Source organism: Sceloporus undulatus, chromosome 7 (genome assembly GCF_019175285.1).
Source record: "Sceloporus undulatus isolate JIND9_A2432 ecotype Alabama chromosome 7, SceUnd_v1.1, whole genome shotgun sequence".
Lineage (NCBI taxonomy): Eukaryota > Metazoa > Chordata > Lepidosauria > Squamata > Phrynosomatidae > Sceloporus > Sceloporus undulatus.
Genome location: NC_056528.1, coordinates 20,762,167 through 20,782,021, shown reverse-complemented (window position 1 = coordinate 20,782,021; position 19,855 = coordinate 20,762,167). Strand labels below are relative to the sequence as shown.

General features: G+C 43.5%; 1 protein-coding gene across 1 annotated transcript in view; it reads right to left on the bottom strand.

The window, feature by feature from the left end:
* Positions 1-19,855, bottom strand: part of SH3GLB2 (SH3 domain containing GRB2 like, endophilin B2) — a 49,237-nt gene that overhangs the window by 1,558 nt on the left and 27,824 nt on the right. Inside the window, 8 exon segments of the mRNA XM_042480573.1 lie at positions 265-354; positions 356-536; positions 1,628-1,642; positions 2,068-2,168; positions 3,492-3,581; positions 6,667-6,690; positions 11,017-11,079; positions 19,123-19,215. Of these exon segments, the coding sequence (XP_042336507.1) occupies positions 265-354; positions 356-536; positions 1,628-1,642; positions 2,068-2,168; positions 3,492-3,581; positions 6,667-6,690; positions 11,017-11,079; positions 19,123-19,215 (657 nt within the window).

The following is a 19,855-nucleotide window of genomic DNA, read 5'->3' as shown; positions in this document are numbered from 1 at the left end:
CACACACAAATTCCAAAAGCAAACCTCAATTTTGCCATTTTATATAAAGGATATCCTTTAACTATGCCATTGTACAGGAAATGGGACTTGAGCATACATAGATTTTGGTAGGCATAGAGGGTCCTGGAATCAAATGATAGCACATATCAAGCCCCCACTGTACTGTATAGACAGCTCACACCAATTCCTGTTACTGGCTTAGGCAGCTATAGAAGGGTATTTGAGAAACTGGTGAAGGAGAAGAGTTGGACTCATGGTACCAACCTCATCTGAAAGGAGAGACAGCTCGCTACTGTCTGCTGCTTCGTAGTCATAGAGCACCCGGGCCTTCCGGGTCCCACTGGCGGGGGGGCTTCACATCACTGGGGTTCAACGCTTCAACAGCTGGGGCAGAGCCAGGTGCCCCGACAGCAGTGGGCACCACTGGAATGGTGGGCACTGCTGGGCCTGTGGCAACAGCAGCCATGGCAGTGGGAGAGGTGGTGGCTGGAGGAGGGGAAGTGGACTCCGCATTTCCTACAAAAGTCCCAGGAAGCCTGCAAAGGAAAAAGAAAAAGGAGTTACCATGCTCCAGCCTGCCACACAAGAACTGATACTCTATTAGTCACATAAGCAAATGTGAGTCCAACACAGCCCTGAGCATGTATTTTTCTGGGCAGTTGGTATTCCCTTCCTCTCTGCAATGACTAAGATCTATCCTCCTTGGGTTCACCATTTAGCTACTGGAGTGTCCCCCACGGCCATTCAGTAGCTGGTGAAGAGTGGGGCCCCCCAAAGAAACATCTGGCTGTGGAAGCACAGCCAGATGTTTTTCTGACCAACTCCCATTATCCACTAGCTACTGAATGGTTGGATGTCTGTACTGCAGTGGCTAAATGTTAAGTCTGAGGGGTTGAGAGGAAAGATGTTGCATAGTTCTTCCTGCAGAACATGTATGCTAGGCTGTGCATTATAGGATCTAAGCCAAAATATGTCACATATGTCTCTGTAAGAGACTGCAAAAATTACCTTTGTGGACTACTAGAATCACATACCCTCCACAACATTTCACAGATGAGAACCAGGACACTTGTGAACAAGCAACATCAGAGTGCGGTCAAGAAAGCAGATGTTATTATTGAGAAAGAACAGACAAGCTAGGAGAGGCTGCAGCAGTTTGTTTTTGCCTGAGCCTACTGGGAAGAACAAGATTCCATACCCTTGCACTTTGAACTCAGTTTGCAGCAAGTAGGTGTAACATCAGATCAGGACTTTCCCTGCCCAAATGGGACAGTTGGAGGGTATGGAATCATCCCTGACAGAATCTGACTGAAGGAGAAGGGTATAAATCTCTCAGAATCTTTTATTCCTTAACCAGGCTGTTTATGTTCAGAGCCGCTGCTCTGCCGGCACCTCCATACTAAATTATGGCTCTATACAATGCAAAATCTGAGCTATTCAGGAGGAAATCTCCCTAGAGAGCTCTGTGACGAAAGTGCACTTTGCTCAGGAATCTTATGTTGGTAAGTAAGTGAAGGTTGAGTATTTTCAGAGCCCAAACTGGAACGCACCCACTGCCACCATGCATCCCTGCCAAAGCATTTCTATCCCCTCTCAATATCCCAGGTTCCTTTGGTCTTTTACTTACATTTCTCCTCTGGAACTGGCAGCAAGGGAAAGAGGAGATACAAGACAGTATCAATATTCTGCAATAATAAAACTTCCTGTACCAGCCCTTAAAAGTAGAGATGGGCAACATATTTGCTTTTGTAAGGTTGGTCAGAGGAAACAGGTGTGCTACAAGATCGCTTTGCTTACTGGCTGTCTATGTTTGGAAGCTTTCCACCTGTTGGAAGGGGCTTGTAAGCCATTTTGTCCAACTTTGACACAAACCACTGAGCCAATGTCTGAACAGACCCATTGACATTGTCTTATGTACTGTTAAAAGAAAAATATGGAAGCAGAAAAGATGGCACTAAGAACCTTAGCCACTAGCCCAAGATGGGACCATGCGCTTGAAGAACATCAAAAAATGTAAGAGCTGAGAACAATTCTTTTAAATATAAAGAAGAGGCATGTCTCTCCTACCTGCCCAGCTGTTTCTGCAGGTCCAGCATGTACTGGTAGCACTGAGCATAGTATGTGGTCTGAGCTTCTGCAAACTCATGGAGACAGCGGAGGTGATTGACCTGGAGATAGAAAAGAAGAAGAGAAAGCCATCAGGCAAGTCCTTGCTATTCAAGGACTCCATATTATGAGGAATGGCTAATAGCTAACTAGGGATCTCACTTTAGTCCTGAAGAAATCATGGAGCAAGAGGAGAAGGTGACAGATAGCCATGTTTAAATATTCAAAGGAATGACATACTGAGGATGGAGCAAATTTGTTTTCTACTACTCCAGAGATGGGGGCTGCATCTGCACTGCAGAAATAATGCAATTTTACACCACCTTAACTGCCATGGTGCAATGCTATGGAATCCCGGGATTTGTAGTTTGTTGTGCTATCAGAGCTCTCTGACAGAGAAGGATAAATAACTCACTAAATACCTAGTGGTTAGATGCAGCTTAGGACATGACACAATGGATTCAAACTACAGGAAAACAGATTTTACCTAAACATTAGGAAGAACATCCTGACAGTAAAAGGACATTGACAGTGGAAGATGCTGCCTCAAAGAGTGGTGGAGTCTCCTTCTTTGGAGCTTTTTAAAGAGACTGAATGGCCATCTGTTGGGAGTGCTTGGATTGCGCTTCCTACATGGATTTGTAGTTTGTTGTGACACCGAAGCCCTCTGAGAGAGAAGGCTAAATGTCCCACAAAACTACAAATCCCTGAATCCCATAGCATTGAGCCATGACAGTTCAAGTCATGTCAAACTGCATTCATTCTGCAGTGCAGATGCAGCCTTGGTAGCTGATAGAAAATGCAGGCCATTATTCACTATAGTCTGTGTTTTTACTGTTTTGTAAGCAAAGGGATCTTGCAGCACCTTTGAGACTAACTGAGCAAAAGAAGTTATAGCATAAACTTTTGTAGACAAAGGTCCAAAACACACTGCAGAAATAATCCAGTCTGAGGCCACTTTAACTGCTCTGGCTTAATGCTAGGGAATTCTGGGAACTGTAGTTTTGTGAGACATTTAGCCTTCTCTGTCAGAGCGCTCTGGTGCCACAATAAACTACAATTCCCAGGATTCGCTAGCACTGAGTCAGAGCAGTTAAAACGGTCTCAAACTGGATTATTTCTGCAGTGTGTTTTGGACCTTAGCCAACTTCTTCTGATAAGTCTACAAAAGCTTATGCTACGACTTCTTTCCCTCACTTCATCTCAAAGGTGCTTCAAGATCCCTTTGCATATTGATAGTCCAGAATTCATAATGACTCATTATAGTTCTGGGATTCCTGAAGCCAAACTTTTCTTTCCACTGGATTGTAGTTCCATTTCGTTTCCTATACACCATTACTTTCCTTCCCAAGAACAACCCCACAATCTATGTCAGAGGGACTCACATGGGTGCTGCTAATCCCTTCGAGGAGGAGACGGGTCACTTCTGCTTGCCTGTCGAATTCTGTCTGAGCCAGCCGAAGTTCATGTTCCGCCTGCAAGAAAGCAGAAAATGAAACAAGACGACAGGAAGAATTACTGCGGATGATTCGGAAAACAAGAGCACAGCCTTAGAAACCTGAAACAAGCCAAACACAGAGCCTAACACTAAAAATCCTTTAGCTATGCATCTCCCCCTCCTATGCAAGGAGACATACTCTCCGACCATCTTTTATTGTGGTGGTAGTGAGGAGTAGGGTTGCCTGGTCTCCTTTATTTGGAGTCCAGAAAGCTTGTCCCTTATAGGACTGGAAGGTGTCCCTCATTATAACAGGTGTCCCTTATCTGAGAACTAGAAAACCTGTCTCTTATAGGGCTGGTAGGTGTACTTACTATATAGCTGTCCCCTATTTGAGAGCTGGAAAACTCTTGCTTTTAAACAGACTGAAGGAGATAACAAAAAAAATCCCATATTTCGGGGTATGCACCCTTCACAAAGACAGAAATATGTGTATTGTGTATTTGATTAATGTGAAAAATATGTTATTTTACAGAGAAAAACATGGCAGCTTTAACTGAAATTAATACACTATGACCTCTGCATCTGTTCCCGCAGTTTCACTTACTCGCATGCGGGGAAAAGGTCTCTCTCTAGGCATCTGGAGGTCCTCCAGCATGACTATTAACATCAACATCCGTGGGAAATATATAAAGTTGCTATTATCTCTGATTTTTACTGTCTGCAGTAAGTCTGGGAACATAACCCCAGCAGATGCGCAGGTCGTACTGCACTTTCATTTGGTATTTAGCTTTTAAAAAATACTTTAGAAATATTTCTCGATGATCAATCCCAAAAGTCATGAAGTCCAAGTGATCTCTAGAAGGTTCAAAATGTTTTGCTTACTTGTGCAAGGCTTGCATTTCCTAATTTAATTTTACTTGACTACGTTATTAATTGTGGATGAACATACTGACCTGCTCTTCTTTTTTATGGTGTAAGAACCTAGCCACCTTCCTTCCATCTTATTTCTGCCTCTGGAACCCAACTGCTAGTTTGAAAACCTGACAACAGTAGTGGGGAGCTAAGCCTCACAATCTATCAATAAATCAGCCTGCCAGCCTGTCTTGACAAAACCAGGGGACTTGTAACCAGAGATGGCCAAGCGCCAGTGTAAAGTCTGTATGCCACCCCACTGGTGGCACCTAAAGTATGGAGCATTATTTCCAAAAGGGAGTCTCACAGGGCTACAAAGTTTAGAAGCCCTTAATTCTATACCATTTGGAGGGCTACAGGAATAAACAGATAAGTAATTCCTCTGTCACATCTAGTTCTCATGCCACTGGACACTGTAGCTGAAGTCTTAACATTCAGCTGTATTGAATCCAAACTAAATTAGATGTACTTGGTTCCAACTGAAATCAATGGGCTGAGATAGTCATCAAGACCTAATGTTTCCATTGGTTTCAGCTGGAGTTAGGCTCAGCTTCCATAGTCTTGACCCAAATCTCCAGTTTCACATCCATCGTCTACCTTATGGATCCTCATTGTGGGAGTGGGAGGAGGTATAAACCATTTAAAATGAGATTTTAAAAGTGTGGTCAACACAGTGTATTCAAGAGAGGGTTTCTGGATTCCACAAAGGCAGCCTATACAAAGCCCAATTGGCTAGCTTTGGGGGCAATTTGTTTCTTTAAGGGTGAAAGATCGACAGCATACATGAACAAAGCAAAGGGATCTGTATCATCTTGAAGTAGAAAACACAGACCTCGATTACTGCAAAACAGATGCCAAAAGTGCACCCAGCAGCTAGTGAGCAACTAGTCTAGGGAGTGAAAATCTACAAAGCATCCTGCTTTGCCACTCGCTGCCACCATCACTGGTATAAGTCACTCCTCTGAGGTCAGAACAAGGTGCCCAGTCATGTGATCCATGCTGGGCATCTCATTTTTGATCTCAGCAGATTCGACTTGCATTGTTGGCAGCAGTGAGGCACAATGGGATACAGTGTAGAAAGCTGCCTGGTGTTGGTCTGTAATGCACAAAGGCATCACTAGGGTTGGTGTCCACCAGTGCAATAAGTCATGGTGTCACCCTTCTCCCTTTGACCTCCTCTTATACCACTCCATACAGAGTTCTTAGTAACATTTTTGTACTAACATTGCCCATTAATCATAATTCCAGTACAGTCAACCTTCTGCATCCACCGATTCTTTATCCACAGCATCCACAACTTGAAAATATTCCCCAAACATATACATTCCAAAAAGCAATCCTTGATTTTACCATTTTATATAAGGGATCTTACATACTTTATATATACATAAAACCATTTTACTGTGTCACTGCATTTAACGGGGCTCGAGTTTCCCCGGATTTTGGTACCCATAGGGGCTCTTGGAACCAAATCCCAGCAGATACCCAGAGCACACTCTATATCAATGCATTTAATGGTAATCGTTGTGACACGAACAACTGGCAAAATTAAAATCACACCTTTACATTACAATATCATACAGACAACCTACATGTATCTACATGCACATTGTTTCATGAGGTCAAAGTGAATATTTAGTAAGATGTGATGTTTTTAAAGTGAATTTAAATAGAATTAATTTAAGGCCTCTCCTTTCTCCTCCCACTGGGCCTCGCCCCACTCACCCCATCTCTTGCACTGAGCTCCATTGTTTTAAAGGGATGAATGTTACAGCATGTTTCCTCCGAAAGATGCTTGGGGAACACTGGCACCCCGAAAGTGTCACCTGGTGCAGCCGGTCCCCTGTGAGACACCCTTGGTAATGGGGAGGGGAGGGAAATCGGGGCTGCTTTGGGGCTAAAATACTCTGGTGGCATCCCAGAGTTTGCTGGGTAGTGTAGTCCTACCCTAGCAAGAAGAGTTTAAGGAATGCTTGGGTCTCCCGCTTGCCTCTCGCCACCCTCAACATCCGTCTCCTCCGACTCAATGCCCTCCAGAGGTGTTGCATAGCAAGTTCCTTTGTCCCCCTCACTAGGATTTTTGGGATGATGGGAACTGTAATCCAAGACACCTGGAGGGCATCAAACTGGGGAAGCCTGCTTGACATCCTCACCATGCAGTCTTCTAGAAAAGTGAATGGGAGAGCCTGAATGTCGGCAGTACTTACTTTTTCCACCTCGTCACTCCAAAGCTGTGGGGGCCACAGAGCAAACAGGAAAGGAGGAAGTCAGCATTGGAAGACATCAAAGAGCCACATTCCACAATGAAACAGCCGTTGGGTGGTGGAGGCACATCACAGGACACCATCAGGTTAACTCCAGGACACCTGTCCCCCATCGAAAACAGCCAGAGAGCCAAGCATCGCCGGAGGCACGGGAACGGACTGAAAAACATCTCTCCATTGCAAAAGGGTCTCCTGGGAATGCTAACACTACTAAAAAGAATTCGTGTAATTTTCATATTACCAAAGGTACTTGAGGATTAATTGATTTTTATTAGCAATGGGAATGGTCCAGCTGGGAAGTCCCCAATTTATGTGAAGTTATGAATATATTCTTTAGTATATTGGATTATCTGTACTGCCTATTCTGTTTTGTTTTGTATTATGTCTGTGTGTGTGTGTGTGTGTGTGTGTGTGTGTGTGTAGCAGGGGGGTTAATTGTACTTTAATAGTGTATTTTAGTCATTTATATTACTGAATTAAATGTTTTATTCTGTAACTGTAAAGTGCCATGAACATGGATGGCGCCATATGAACAACTACTACGATGACTACTACTAAACAACCGCTGGACACCGAAATTGAATTCCTATGGATTAAGATCTTTGGAGGAGGGCTTTCTCTCAGCCCCACCACCATCACAGGGAATGAGATACAGAGTGATGTGCTTGGGGTAATGTCCCCCCGCTACAACTTTTGAACAATCAATCCGGGATACAGCAAGGCTCTCTGCTTGTCTTACCTGGGATCTGGCTCAGAGGTTATGGAAACAAACATAAAATGCAATCCACACGGTGTGCAACAAATGCAAGTACAGGCAAGAAGGAGGAAAAATAAATATTCAAACTTTCCAGAGGGGATTTTGGCATTTCTTTCCCACAGCAGACCATTCTTCCAGCCCAGTCCAACACAGGCTGAGTTGCAAAAACAGAGACAGATCTTACAGGGTCGAATGAGATGGTTGTAAGACAGGGATTCTAGTGCGGGGGGAAACCAAACAGATAATATATTATTATTTAACAAAGAAAAAATATCAGGTACCTGGTTCCAATTCACAAGGGCTGCATCTGCACTGCAGAATTAATGCAGCTTGCCCAGGATGACCAGAAATCCCCTTTTCCAGGACATGTCCTACATTTCAGCCTTCTGTACATTTCACAATATCCTCCATTTTGAGCACGACTAAGAAGCACGCATTTATGTTTATATTAGTGTTTTCAAGCTTTTATTTGGTAACGATATACATTTTTCTTGAATGTCCTACATTTTGCAGTTTTTCATTCTCCTCCTTTACAGATAGGACATTTGGTCACCCTAAGTTTGACACTGCTTTAACTGCCATAGCTGTTTGCTGGGGGCGCCAGAGCTCTCTCATTGCGAAGGCAAAACATCACACAAAACTATAAATCCCAGAATTCCACAGCATTGAGCTATGGCAGTTAAAGTGGTGTGAAACTACATTATTTCTGCAGTGCAGATGCAGTCAAGGATGCTTTGGCAGCAACAATGGAAATGTACAAGAACCAAGCCATCTTTCTTTCCAGCAAACGCAGTCCTAGAACTAAACCCCAGTGGATACCAAGGGCCCACTGTATGTGGCAAGTTGGGATAAAAGTTGAGTAACAATGAAGTGTGGCTACAACCTCTGATAAAAATAGATGAGTGTGACATGCTGCCTTTTCTCTTTGTAAAAAGCAGCCTGGCAATTTAGTTCTTCTCACAGTCTCCTTCTGAGCCTCTGCCAAGATTCACAGAGCTCTCCTCCCCAAACCATTTTTGAGATGGTAATCTCACCTCCTCCACCCATCACAAGAGCAAAGGTTGCCAAAGTACAATGGAAAACCCACTCTGGAAAAGAAATGCACAGCTGGGTGCCATTTTTCTTCACCCTTGAATTGAACAGAAGCAAAGCAGCTAGTTGCTTTCACCAAATGCAACCACTAAAAGGGGTTCCCCAAAGATGTGAGGTGAGCCAACACTGATGCCATCCGCCAGGCCTCCAAACCCCAGGCTGGTGTTCTGTATGCCACACACAACACAACAGCCAGATTACCATAGAGGAAAGTCCTTCTCCACAAGACCCCACTGTTGCAATTATATCACACACACACACACTGCTAGGCTGTCCCAAGGCCTGGAGGGCATCAGTATTGCTTCACCAGCAACTGAAGGAGCAAAAGGCAAGGCATTAGCGTTTTCAACATTTTAACGAGAGATGGGACATATCGTGCAACCGGAAGAGGCAGCGGCACAGACCAACTGGTTGAGAAGATGCAACGACAAGAAGATGCGAGGTTGGGCAGGGGGTGATGGTGGCATTCGTCTGCTCTTGTCCACTCACAGCACATCTCTGCCCTTTCAAGGGGTCTGGCAGGTGGGGAGAGACAAGGAGGAGACCAGGGCTTCCAGTAGCAGAACACTACCAGAGATATAGTAGTATCCTGCTAGCAGATCGTCTCGTCTCAGTGGCAAAAGGCAAGCCAGTCTCTGTTGCCTTCAGTCTTGCTTTGGGTCTTCACAGGAGAATGGGGAATCAGACAAAGAAATGAACTATCACAAAGCTGTATCTGAACTTCACTTTCCCTCGCCATTTAAAATTAAGGAGAGAAGCAGGCAGCGATCCTGGAATTGTACAAGGTAGTGTTGCTGCAAAACATGCTGCTATTAAGTTACATCAAAATGGATCCCAGTTGTATCGAGAAAACACTATTCACAATTATAGAATGATAGGAAGACTCCAAGCTGAATGTTCAAATCTTGTCTCTTCACACACTTCAGCTCCATCTTCTTTACACCCATTTGAACATGAACTTTTGGATCAGGCCCTTTATCCAAAGCAAAGCTCCAATCTCAAGGGAAAATATGCAAGACGGTACAGACCCTTTCTAGGTCCAAGAAAAGGGAATGCACATCTCTCTCTATCATTAAGACTTGACCTGACAGCAAGAGTAGTCTTCTTTGCCTGTTCATCCTCTAAGAGGTTCTTAGACTATCTTGAGTTGGAGGAGAACTCCCTAACCTCCTTTGTCCTTCCATTCATCTGCCAGGAAGAGAACCTAGACATGAATTAACAGAAGAAGGACCCCAAACTATATTGCAAAGTGTGATATCATATATCACAAATCACTATAGCATACACCACCATTGCTGAGATCTTGCATGGTCAGATGGAATTATGACAATGGACCTATGTCCATATAGCTACTTCCACTGATGCCAAACTACCTCTTGAGCCAGGTAGCACCCAGCTGAAGGGTTTCCCAATTGCTGCTGATCAGGGAGCTAGGAAATGACTATGGTAGCACTTTCCCTATCATAGAGCACATTGAGACAGGCAGCTGAAGAAACCCCTTGGGGTCTTGCCATGACTGCTTGTCTCAACTTTTTCCATGACTAGGATGATGTTGCAGATGCCCTTTTCCAGTACCACAATCTGCATTAGCTCAGAAATCCTTGGGTGGGAGCACAACTTGGCTTAAGAGATACATTTTGGGGGTCACATCCAATCATTAACAACCATAAAGGTGGATCCCAAAAGTTATAAGCATGTAAGTCCAGCTTACAATCTTGTTAGCATTTAACAGGAGGCCAGTCCATATCTTATGAAACAGAAGAAAGAAATTGTCATGCACATCATAACACTACGTGGTGTTAAATCATGACAACAAATGCCAGTTTCAACAAAACAAGCAAGTCTTGTATAAGATGGAACATGAAACCTTGGAAGTAGAACAACTGAGACTGGATGTTTTGTTATGTACGTAATACTATGCAAAGGGATCTTGCAGCACCTTTGGGACTAACTAAAAGAGAGAACCTGCTAGCATGAGCTTTCGTAGACTTGCGCCTACTTCCTCAGATGCATCTTTACATATTATATATTATAATCTTGTTCTTTCTATTTTGGAATATACTTTGGGGTCTTTATTGTTCTGCCGATCAGTGTCTCCTTACAGGACCCCTGCACTGAATAAGCACCACGCAAAAAGCATTCCTTGCTTGAGGCTGAACTTAGGTAGGAAAAAAAAGGAGATGGTGGTTAACTACCACTGATTTCTAGTTATGTTCAGCTCACCTGCACCCTGGGAATATGCAACACCCCTATCCAGCATCTCTGTCTAACACGTCTGTATATAACTGAGTCGGGATTGCTATTCTGAATAGCTGCCATCATGTTAAAATGTTGAAAACAGGATTAATGCTAGGTCCAGGATGAGAGAAGAGGAGGAGGTGGCAAGAAGAGGAAAGACAGGTTAGAGCACAAATATCTAAGACGAGGGAGAGGATTGATCTTACCGCTGATGCGCTGGCGGAGAGAATGTAATTACGTGGTCTAGTCTCGTTAAAATCAGGCACAGCCTATGGAGGGGAATAGAATTTCACATACAGATCATGCAGAAGGGTCATGAGAGGTGTGGAGCCCTGGCAGGTAGGATGGGACACACAAAGACCTCCTTGTGAGGAGCACAAAAGGCTTCGCTACAGCTCAAGCTGAGCGAGATACCCAAAACTAAGAACATCAGAGAGAGGTTCTTGGACCAACTGGACATCCAACCCAGGAGACCATAAACACTACACAATTATAGCACTATGATTCCACTTTAACAGCCTTAGTTCCATCCTATGAGATCCTGGGATTTGTAGTGGAGAGAGGAGTGCTTAGATTTCTAAGCCAGAAGGATCTTGCGCATCTCTAAATTACAAATACCAGGATGATTATGATTACGATTGTATTTTTATATCCTAGCTTTTCCCCAGATTGGGACTCAAAGAAGCTTGCAGCAACTAACAAACATTGTTAAAAACCCATAAAACGGAACCATGGCAGTTAAAATGAAATAATTATCTACTGTGAATGGGCACCGGGGCAGCCTACACTGACTGGCTGTTTCTCTTTCTTAAGAGTTATCCCCCCAAACAACCAAACAACCAACATCACAGGTGCCAAATTCTATCCACTGAGCTATCCCCTATTTCTGTACCAAGTGCGCCACGTGAGCAGGGTTGTGTGTATTGGAAGTCATGGAAAACCCAAAGCATCACTGTCAGAAATACACATGCAAATACAGAAGTTGTTTTGTTGTAGGCTAATTTGGCACTGTTTCCTCTATACTGCAAAGTTTGGAGAGCAAATAGGACATGAATGAGACGTGGCAAGCAAAACAAAAAGGACTTAAGCTGATCCCCATACTCTAAACTACACTGAAAAGCTGTCAAGAGAGAGAGAGAGAGAGAGAGAGAGAGTGTGTGTGTGTGTGAGAGAGAGAGAGAGAGAGAGAGAGAGAGAGAACGAACTCTGGACATTGGCCAGAGGCCTTTGGAGGAAAGGAATGCAAAGGATAAGAGAATGAAATAATACAGGGACAGAGATGGGTAGGTAGTAGCAAATCATTAAAAAACAGGCACACAAGGCATTTATGCCATACCCATGACCAAAGCTATATCCATTCAGTTCATCTTCTCAGCCCATTCTTGGTTCTCAGAAAGTCATATTCTGCAACCACGAATGCTCAAAACTTGGTAAAAAACAACAACAACAACACATCAAGATCTAAATTCTGCATCAGATGCCAGCATTGTGATTGCTGGAGCAACCTCATGTGTGTGTTTTCCAAATTAAATTTAGCAACAGAAACCAGTACTAAAACTAGAATGACAGCAAATAAGGCATCTACACACTCTTAAAACTTTGCAATGAGTAAAGGAAACAAGCCAACACACTGCAATACATCACAAAAATTATGAAGTGAGATCTACGTAGGTCGGTGCTTTCTGAACCATCTGATGTCAGGGACTGGCAGGGTCCCCCACCACCATCATGCCAGAGACTGGCACCATATATGTGCGCACTTACTATTCCTGCTTCTTTCTTTCCTAAAAACTCTCCAGGGACTAGCAGAGCTCACAGAATGTCACTGATCCTTGGACCTCCACTTTGAGTAGCACTGAACTAGATGGTATTAACATTTGCTACTGTGTAGGTAACCTTTTGGGCACACACATTCAGGTATCCCTGCAATCTGAGCCTCCGCAGGTATACCAAGCTACCTGGAAAATGGCCAGGTAGAGCTCATGCCTGTAATAAAATTAACACAAGAAAGTGACTGTACACTCAGTGGCTCCTGAACATGTACAAAAGTCTAACACCAGCACCAAATTGAGATACTTAGGCCTGCAAGGCTACTCCTGACTCCTTTTTTTCTCCCCCATGTCAGTGTAATAAACCTCAGGATGCTAAAAGGCCACATTGAACTTTTTGTGTTAGAGATTGGCACAATGTTTTTATGCAGTACCATTTTCAGTAATGTATGCATTATGTTCAAGGATTACTCTCTAACATCAATAGTGATTATCTTCCAGACAGCATCACTCTGTCAAACGTTAGACAGAATAATCCTACGCATCTCCACTCAGAGTTAAATTCAGTTGTGCTCGACTGGAGTTATTCCCAGTAACAAGGTCAATCCTGAATTGACAGTTATCTAGGAAGATGGTTTTTGAAATAGTTTAACAATGAATCAAGCACTATTAAACTTGTGCATTTTGTAAAGGCAAGTCCTAGAAATTCCTATAGAGGTGTTTTCTCAGGTAAAATAAAGTGTTTTTATTAGCATTTCCCCCTGCTTTCATAGGGCCCTGCACCCTTAACTCTAGCAAATGTGGAGGGCCCTTGTACTCTTCTTTTTTTATGGTGGAGGAATCAATTATTCTTTTTTTAATGTTATTGCTACCTTAGGTACTCAATTTTCTATTAAAGAGGTCATGTCGACTTCATTAACTGAGACATCCCTACACTATTATCGGGGGGATAAAGGTCATAATGCAGCCTTTCATGAGAAGCCCCCCAACCACAGAGCTTACATTCAAGTAAGACTAAGAGGCAGCTTTACACAAACTTGCAAGAATTGCTCAGTCGGTGTGATTTGAGCAGCAGCATCCTCATTCATGACACCAGCATATCACCAAAGAACCTTCTCTGTATCTTGACTTTATTTTTCTAGAGGTTTTCTATTTTGATAGCCTCTTTGGCCTTGGACACAGAGGTGCCAAAACATCCACCATAACTGTTCTAGCAAAGTCACAACTACAGAAGAAACACACCGGTAGTTGTGATGTGTAAGCAGCGATCAAAAGTAGGGTTGCCATTTGTCCTGGAAAACCTAGAAAATCTATAAATCTATAAATAAAGGTTAATAATAATAATAATCCCAGATTGAAGGGCCTAAAAATGTCACATCTGGCTAGGCCAGATGAAGCACAGATTTCCGGAGAGGAGGAAGGAAAGGAGGCAGAGATGGCCTTGTGTTGTGCTGTGAATGTGTCAGCGGCTTGACCTAGGGCTAAGCAGCATGATGCAACTTTACTCGAGAGAGTAAAAGGAGTCCCTTTACTCTCTGGGGCTGCTTGAACGCCTCCTTCACTTCACCCCAGCTAGTGGTAAAAAGAATAAGAGAGCTCTTAGGTAGATACTGGCACTGAGGTAGAAACATAATGGTAGAAAAAGTGCAACGATTAACGTGTTGTATTTGCATGTTCAGAACGCAAGTTAACAATATGCATAACTATAATAATTTGCATAATATGCAAATTAGATGCCCAGATATGAGGGACTGGAATATGGCAACCCTAATCAAAAGACAACATGGAAGAAAGGAGGTCTGTTTTCCTCCAGTGATCTGGGAGAAAGAGACAGTGTTCTGGAGCTCAAGGGTACATGGGATAGCACTGCAAGCATACGCTCAGGCATGCCTCTTTTCAGAGGATCGAGCCAAACGCACTATTTCCAGCTGGAGACGCACAGCATCCTATTTTTAGCTGGACACATACCATACAGTCCATATACCAGCTTCCACCAGGGCTGTGTGTACTTAAACCATCAAAATTTCTGCACGTATTCCATTCATTTTGCATCATTTATCTTTCAGTGATGTGCACGGTACTTTCATTTTCCATCATTTATCTTTCGTTTGGGAATCCCAGCCCCTGGCACTTCTTTTCTTTTTCAGCTCCTTGAGCTTTCAACCACATCTTTGCTAGTATATTGTTGCATTCAGCATTGGGCACTTGAATTTCATATTATTCATAATTGAAAAGTCAGATTCTGTACCCACTGAAGGTATACACACGGCCCTGCCTGTGACATCCCCATCTTTTTATCCCCCCTCCCAAAGCTGCCTCTAGAGCAAGACTTCCAAGTGGTATATGAAATGGAAACAACCGCACACTCGCAACATGTGCAGCAGCCACAGCCAGCCAGCTGTTTCCATTGTGGGTAGGGCACTGCCGACCCCCTGCCGCGCCACATGGAAGTGTGAGATGTCTTTGCTGGACAAAATGGGTCCTTTAAAAGAAAAAAAATAAATAAAAATAGAGTTTCTTCAGATGGTAGAGAAACAGTGAGAAGCATCGCAGACCAAAAGGCACAGCACTATTAACGCAGGTAATACTCACATCTCCCTCACACTGAGCAAAATTAACAGAAAACAAAAAGACAGAACAAAACAAAGAGGTTAGTGGACAAAACAGCAGCAACGTGAAGGATAAGAAATTTCAGATGTTAGGAGGTGTTGAGGAACTGCAGGGGGAAACAACGCAGGAGTAAACCCAGGTGAAAAAAACAACAAGTTGCTTTGGTCAACGTAGGGAAGGTCAAAGCTACAGGTGGAATTCTGCAATGGAGGAGGAAGATGGGTGAAGGGTAGTGGCATCACTAGGGTTGGTGTCTTGACCTCCTCCCATACCACACCATAATAAAGAATCCTTACTAATGTTTTTTTGTACAGTCGGCCCTCCATATCCATGAATTACTCATCAACAGATTCAACCGTCTATATTTTTAAAAATACCTTCCAAAGCAAACCTTGATTTTGTCATTTTATGTAAGGGAAGCCATTTTACTATGCCATTATATTTAATGGGACTTGAGCATCCACAGATTTTGGTATCCACGGGAGATCCTGGAACCAAACCCTAGCGGGTACCAAAGGCCTGCTGTACTAATGTTACTCATGAATTGCAATTCCAGTGTATCACTGAATGTAATGGCCAGAGGGATGTAAACAACTAGCAGAATTAAAAGTATACCTTTAAATTACAATATCATGCACACTGCCTAATTTCTCCTCCCATTGAGCCTCACCCAACTCACCCCATCTCTTCCACTGCACTCTAATGTTTTAAAGGGATACAGGTGAATGCCCACAGCCTGTTTCTGCCAAAAGGCAAACATTTGGAAAGGAGTAGTGACACTTCCCTTAGGGTGTCACCTAGTGTGGTCTGAACCCCTTACACCCTCCTAGTGAAGCCCCTTGATGGGTTTAAGGGGACATGTTTGATTCAATCCCTTTCAACTAAGGAGGATCATAAAGGAGGATGAGTAGCGAAATGACAGTAAGCAGACTTAGAAAGGTGAAGGGAACTGGAAACACAAGGGAACTTAATAAATGGCATCACCAGCCCTTTTCAGGTTCTAGACCAGGTGAAAAGGTATGATACGGAATGCGTTCATACAGTGGGATCAGTGTCCTGCCTTACAGCAGGGATTGCAAAAACTGGGGATTTATAACTCTCAGATTCTGTTTAGTTACAACTCTGAGATGTACACTATGTATATTATTGCATATTATATATATATGCAATATTCCCAAATCTGATAAAAACCTAAAAGGTTTCTGGTACCAAATATTTTGGATAAAGGAGACTCAACCAGGGCTTTCTCTGGTCCATCATAAGGGGCTCCAGTTTGCTCCATCACTATTAAAGATGCCCACAACCATATTGTTTCCCAGCTCTTTGATCCCTGAAACCAGATTTAGGGTTTGCTTTGGAAATCTTGTTTTTAATTTACTCTCAAAGAATGGCTTTAAAAAAGCAAAACAAAACAAAACAGAACACTGGTCTATTCCCCCCAAATCTACTTTTAAATGATGTTTTTATCTGTTACGCTGTCATCTTGGGAACACTGGTAGGCAAAGAGGTGATACACATATGCTTATGATGAACAGAGCAGATTGACTGGCATGCAGTCATTTGGATGGTCACCAATGCCATGCAAACAGATTGCCCCAAAGGGAGCCAGACAACATGGCCTGAGGACCCAACAGCTTTCCTTTCAAAGGAAAAGCTATGTATCCCTTTGTTCTCTCTCAAACCTATTAATGTAAGTAATAGCCATATCAAGGGGGAAAGGTGGGGAAGGATTAATAACAACTGCAAACCCCATCTCTCCACTACAGTGATTTTAGTTAGTCTTTCACAAACAGCAGAAGGGGAGGGGAATACAAAAGAATACAGTAAGAAAATCCAGGCCATCTCTGTCCCTCTTGTTACTCAAGCTCTGACTTTATGGCCAAGGTGGGAGACCTGTAGTTCTTCCAGATGTTACTGCACTCTAAACATCAGTCCTCACCAGTGTAATTGTTAGGCATAATGGAGTTATAATCCATCAACATCTTGGAGAGCCAATGATCTCACACTTGTTTTGTGGACATATATAAGGAGGGGATATGCAGGTTGCATCCCTATATTCAATTGCCAAATATTTAGGATGGGGAAGGAATGACCCAGAGGCTGTGCTAAAAAGATAGATAACCATTCCTGCCTTCACTGAAGCAGAGGAACTACCAATTCATCTGTATGCAGGATTTGAGAAAGATGCAAAGGTGCCTGTATTGTATCCCGAAAGAGAATAGAGAAGGGGTGAGCCATTACACTGAGCAGACCATGGGCCTTATGGTGTAACTGGCAAAAATGGCCCCAATTCTAACTGTAAGCAAAGGTGGCAGATCTTGAGACATCCTTAAGGATGACGTGTGTGTGTGTGTGTGTGTGTGTGTGGTTTCTAAGCTTTGGTCCTCCAAGTGCTGGCCAACTCCCAGAAGCCATAGCCAGCTTGGCCAACCAAAAAGAATTCTAGGAACTGAAGTACAAAACACCCAGAGAACTAATGTTGGGGAACAACTGATAGAATAGAATAGAATAGATAGATAGATGAATGTAAAGAGAAACAGGGCAGCCATGGCGTAGAGGAGATCAGGGTTCATTCAATTCCCTGCTTGGCCATGGAAACCCAATGGGTGACCTTGGGTGGATGACACACTCTCAGCCCCAGAAAATTCTGTGATAGATTCACCTTTGGGTTGCCGTAAGTCGGAAACGACTTGAAGGCAAAGAACAACAACAAAAGAGAAAGAGAGAGGGAGAAAGAGAGAGAAAGAAAAGCAGAGATCAGCAACAGTTCTGGGGTTCCAGATGCAATGAAGTCTCGTGGCTGGAGTGTTGGGCTTAGACCAGGGAGAGCTGTGTTCAAATCTCTCAACCAAGAAGCTCAGCCATCACTCTTTTTCAGCCTAACCTGCTGTGTGCTTTCAAGTCCCTTTCTAATTTATAGCAACCCCAAGGCAATCCTATCATGGGGTTTTCTTGGCAGATTTTTGCCTTTCCCTTCCTCTGAGGCCAAGAGAATGTGACTTGCCCAAGGACACTCACTGGCTTTCCATGGCTGAGCAGGGACTCCTCACAGAGTCCAACACTCAGTCCACTACACCATGCTAGTTCTCAATCTATTCTACTGGTAATGCCACAAAAGTATGAAGACAACAAAGGGATAGCAGTGGAAGAGAATCATATATGCCCCTTGAATTCTACTGAGGAAGGACAAAATTCAGATTGGAGATGCACACACTCCAATGAGGCAAAAGTAATTGGCAGTTTGTTGTCCTTTAACCATACCCCTAAATGTGCCACTTTCAGAAAAGGGTATGGTAGGTGTAGACCTTCACATGGGTGTGTGTTTGTGAAAATCCACTAGGAGAGTATGTTATAAAGATCCCATGGAACTGAAAGGGAGCTGCAGAAGAATTGAACTGAACAGAAAAAAAACATTCCCATATTAGTACCATCCTGGATTTAAGAGGACAGACACCCATGGCTCCTTTGCCAGAGCATTCCTCAAATTGGTTATGGGGCCATCTCAGTTTCATCTCTCACCAGTTAAATCTGGGGCCTCAAATTTTTATATTATACCCACTCCATTCCCAAAAGTAAGCACTAGACTGAGTTTCTCTCTCAACTGGATTGTGAGAGAAAAGAAAACGCACAACTCCATACAAGCACTACAGTTGGTCGCCTACGGTTCTTGCCAAGCACCCTGACTCTGGGTTGGAGGGTTTTTTTTGGGGGGGGGGGGGCGCAAGGAAGGAAACAATTCACAGACTCAATAAATGTTCCCCCTCACTAGAGGCACTGCATGGAGTACAGAACAGATTCAGGCCCATGAGAGAGAAAATTAGAGGACATGATAAAACTCATCACATGCACATGAGTAAAGACCAGGTGGGTGGCAAGAACAAGGAGACTACTGGGAGATGGGGGGGTGGTGCAGGGGTGGAAGGGGAGAGTTACCGCTGCTTTGGCTTCAGCAGCCTTTGCTTTCTTCAGTCTAGCTTTGCAGGCGTCCAGATCCAGGCGGCGGTTCTCCAGGATCCGTCTCTCCTTCTGAAAACAGAGAGAAAGTCATAGAATCACAGAGCTGGAGGAGACCCCAAGGGCCATCCATTCTAACATTTCGGGAAACAACCATCCATTCTGCAGAAGCTCTTTTGGACAATAAAGAGCAGAAGATATTGGCAGTATAAAGTATATTATCATAGAGTTGGAAGAGACCCCAAAGGCCATTCAATCTAACCCCTTATGCCAAGACACAAGCAGAGCACTCTCAATAGATGACCATCCAACCTCTGTTTAAAAACCTCCAAAGCACAGAATCATAGAATGGTTGGAAGAGACCTCAAAGGCCATCCACTCTGCCATGCAGGAAGCCACAATCACAACACTCCTTACAGATGGCCATCCAGACTCTGTTTAAAAACCTCCAAAAAAAAAAACTCGGAGGCAGCATCTTCCACAGTCAAATGGATTTTACTGTCAAGATGTTGAGCTGGAATCTCTTTTCCTGTACACTGAATCCATTGTCCTAGTCTCTGGAGCAGCAGAAAACAAGTTTGCTCCTCCCTCAAAATGACACCCCTTCAAATATTTAAACATGGCTATCATGTCACCTCTTAATCTTCTCTTCGCCAGGCTAAACATACCCAGCTCCCTAAGCTGCTCCTCATAGAGCTTGATGGTTTCCAAA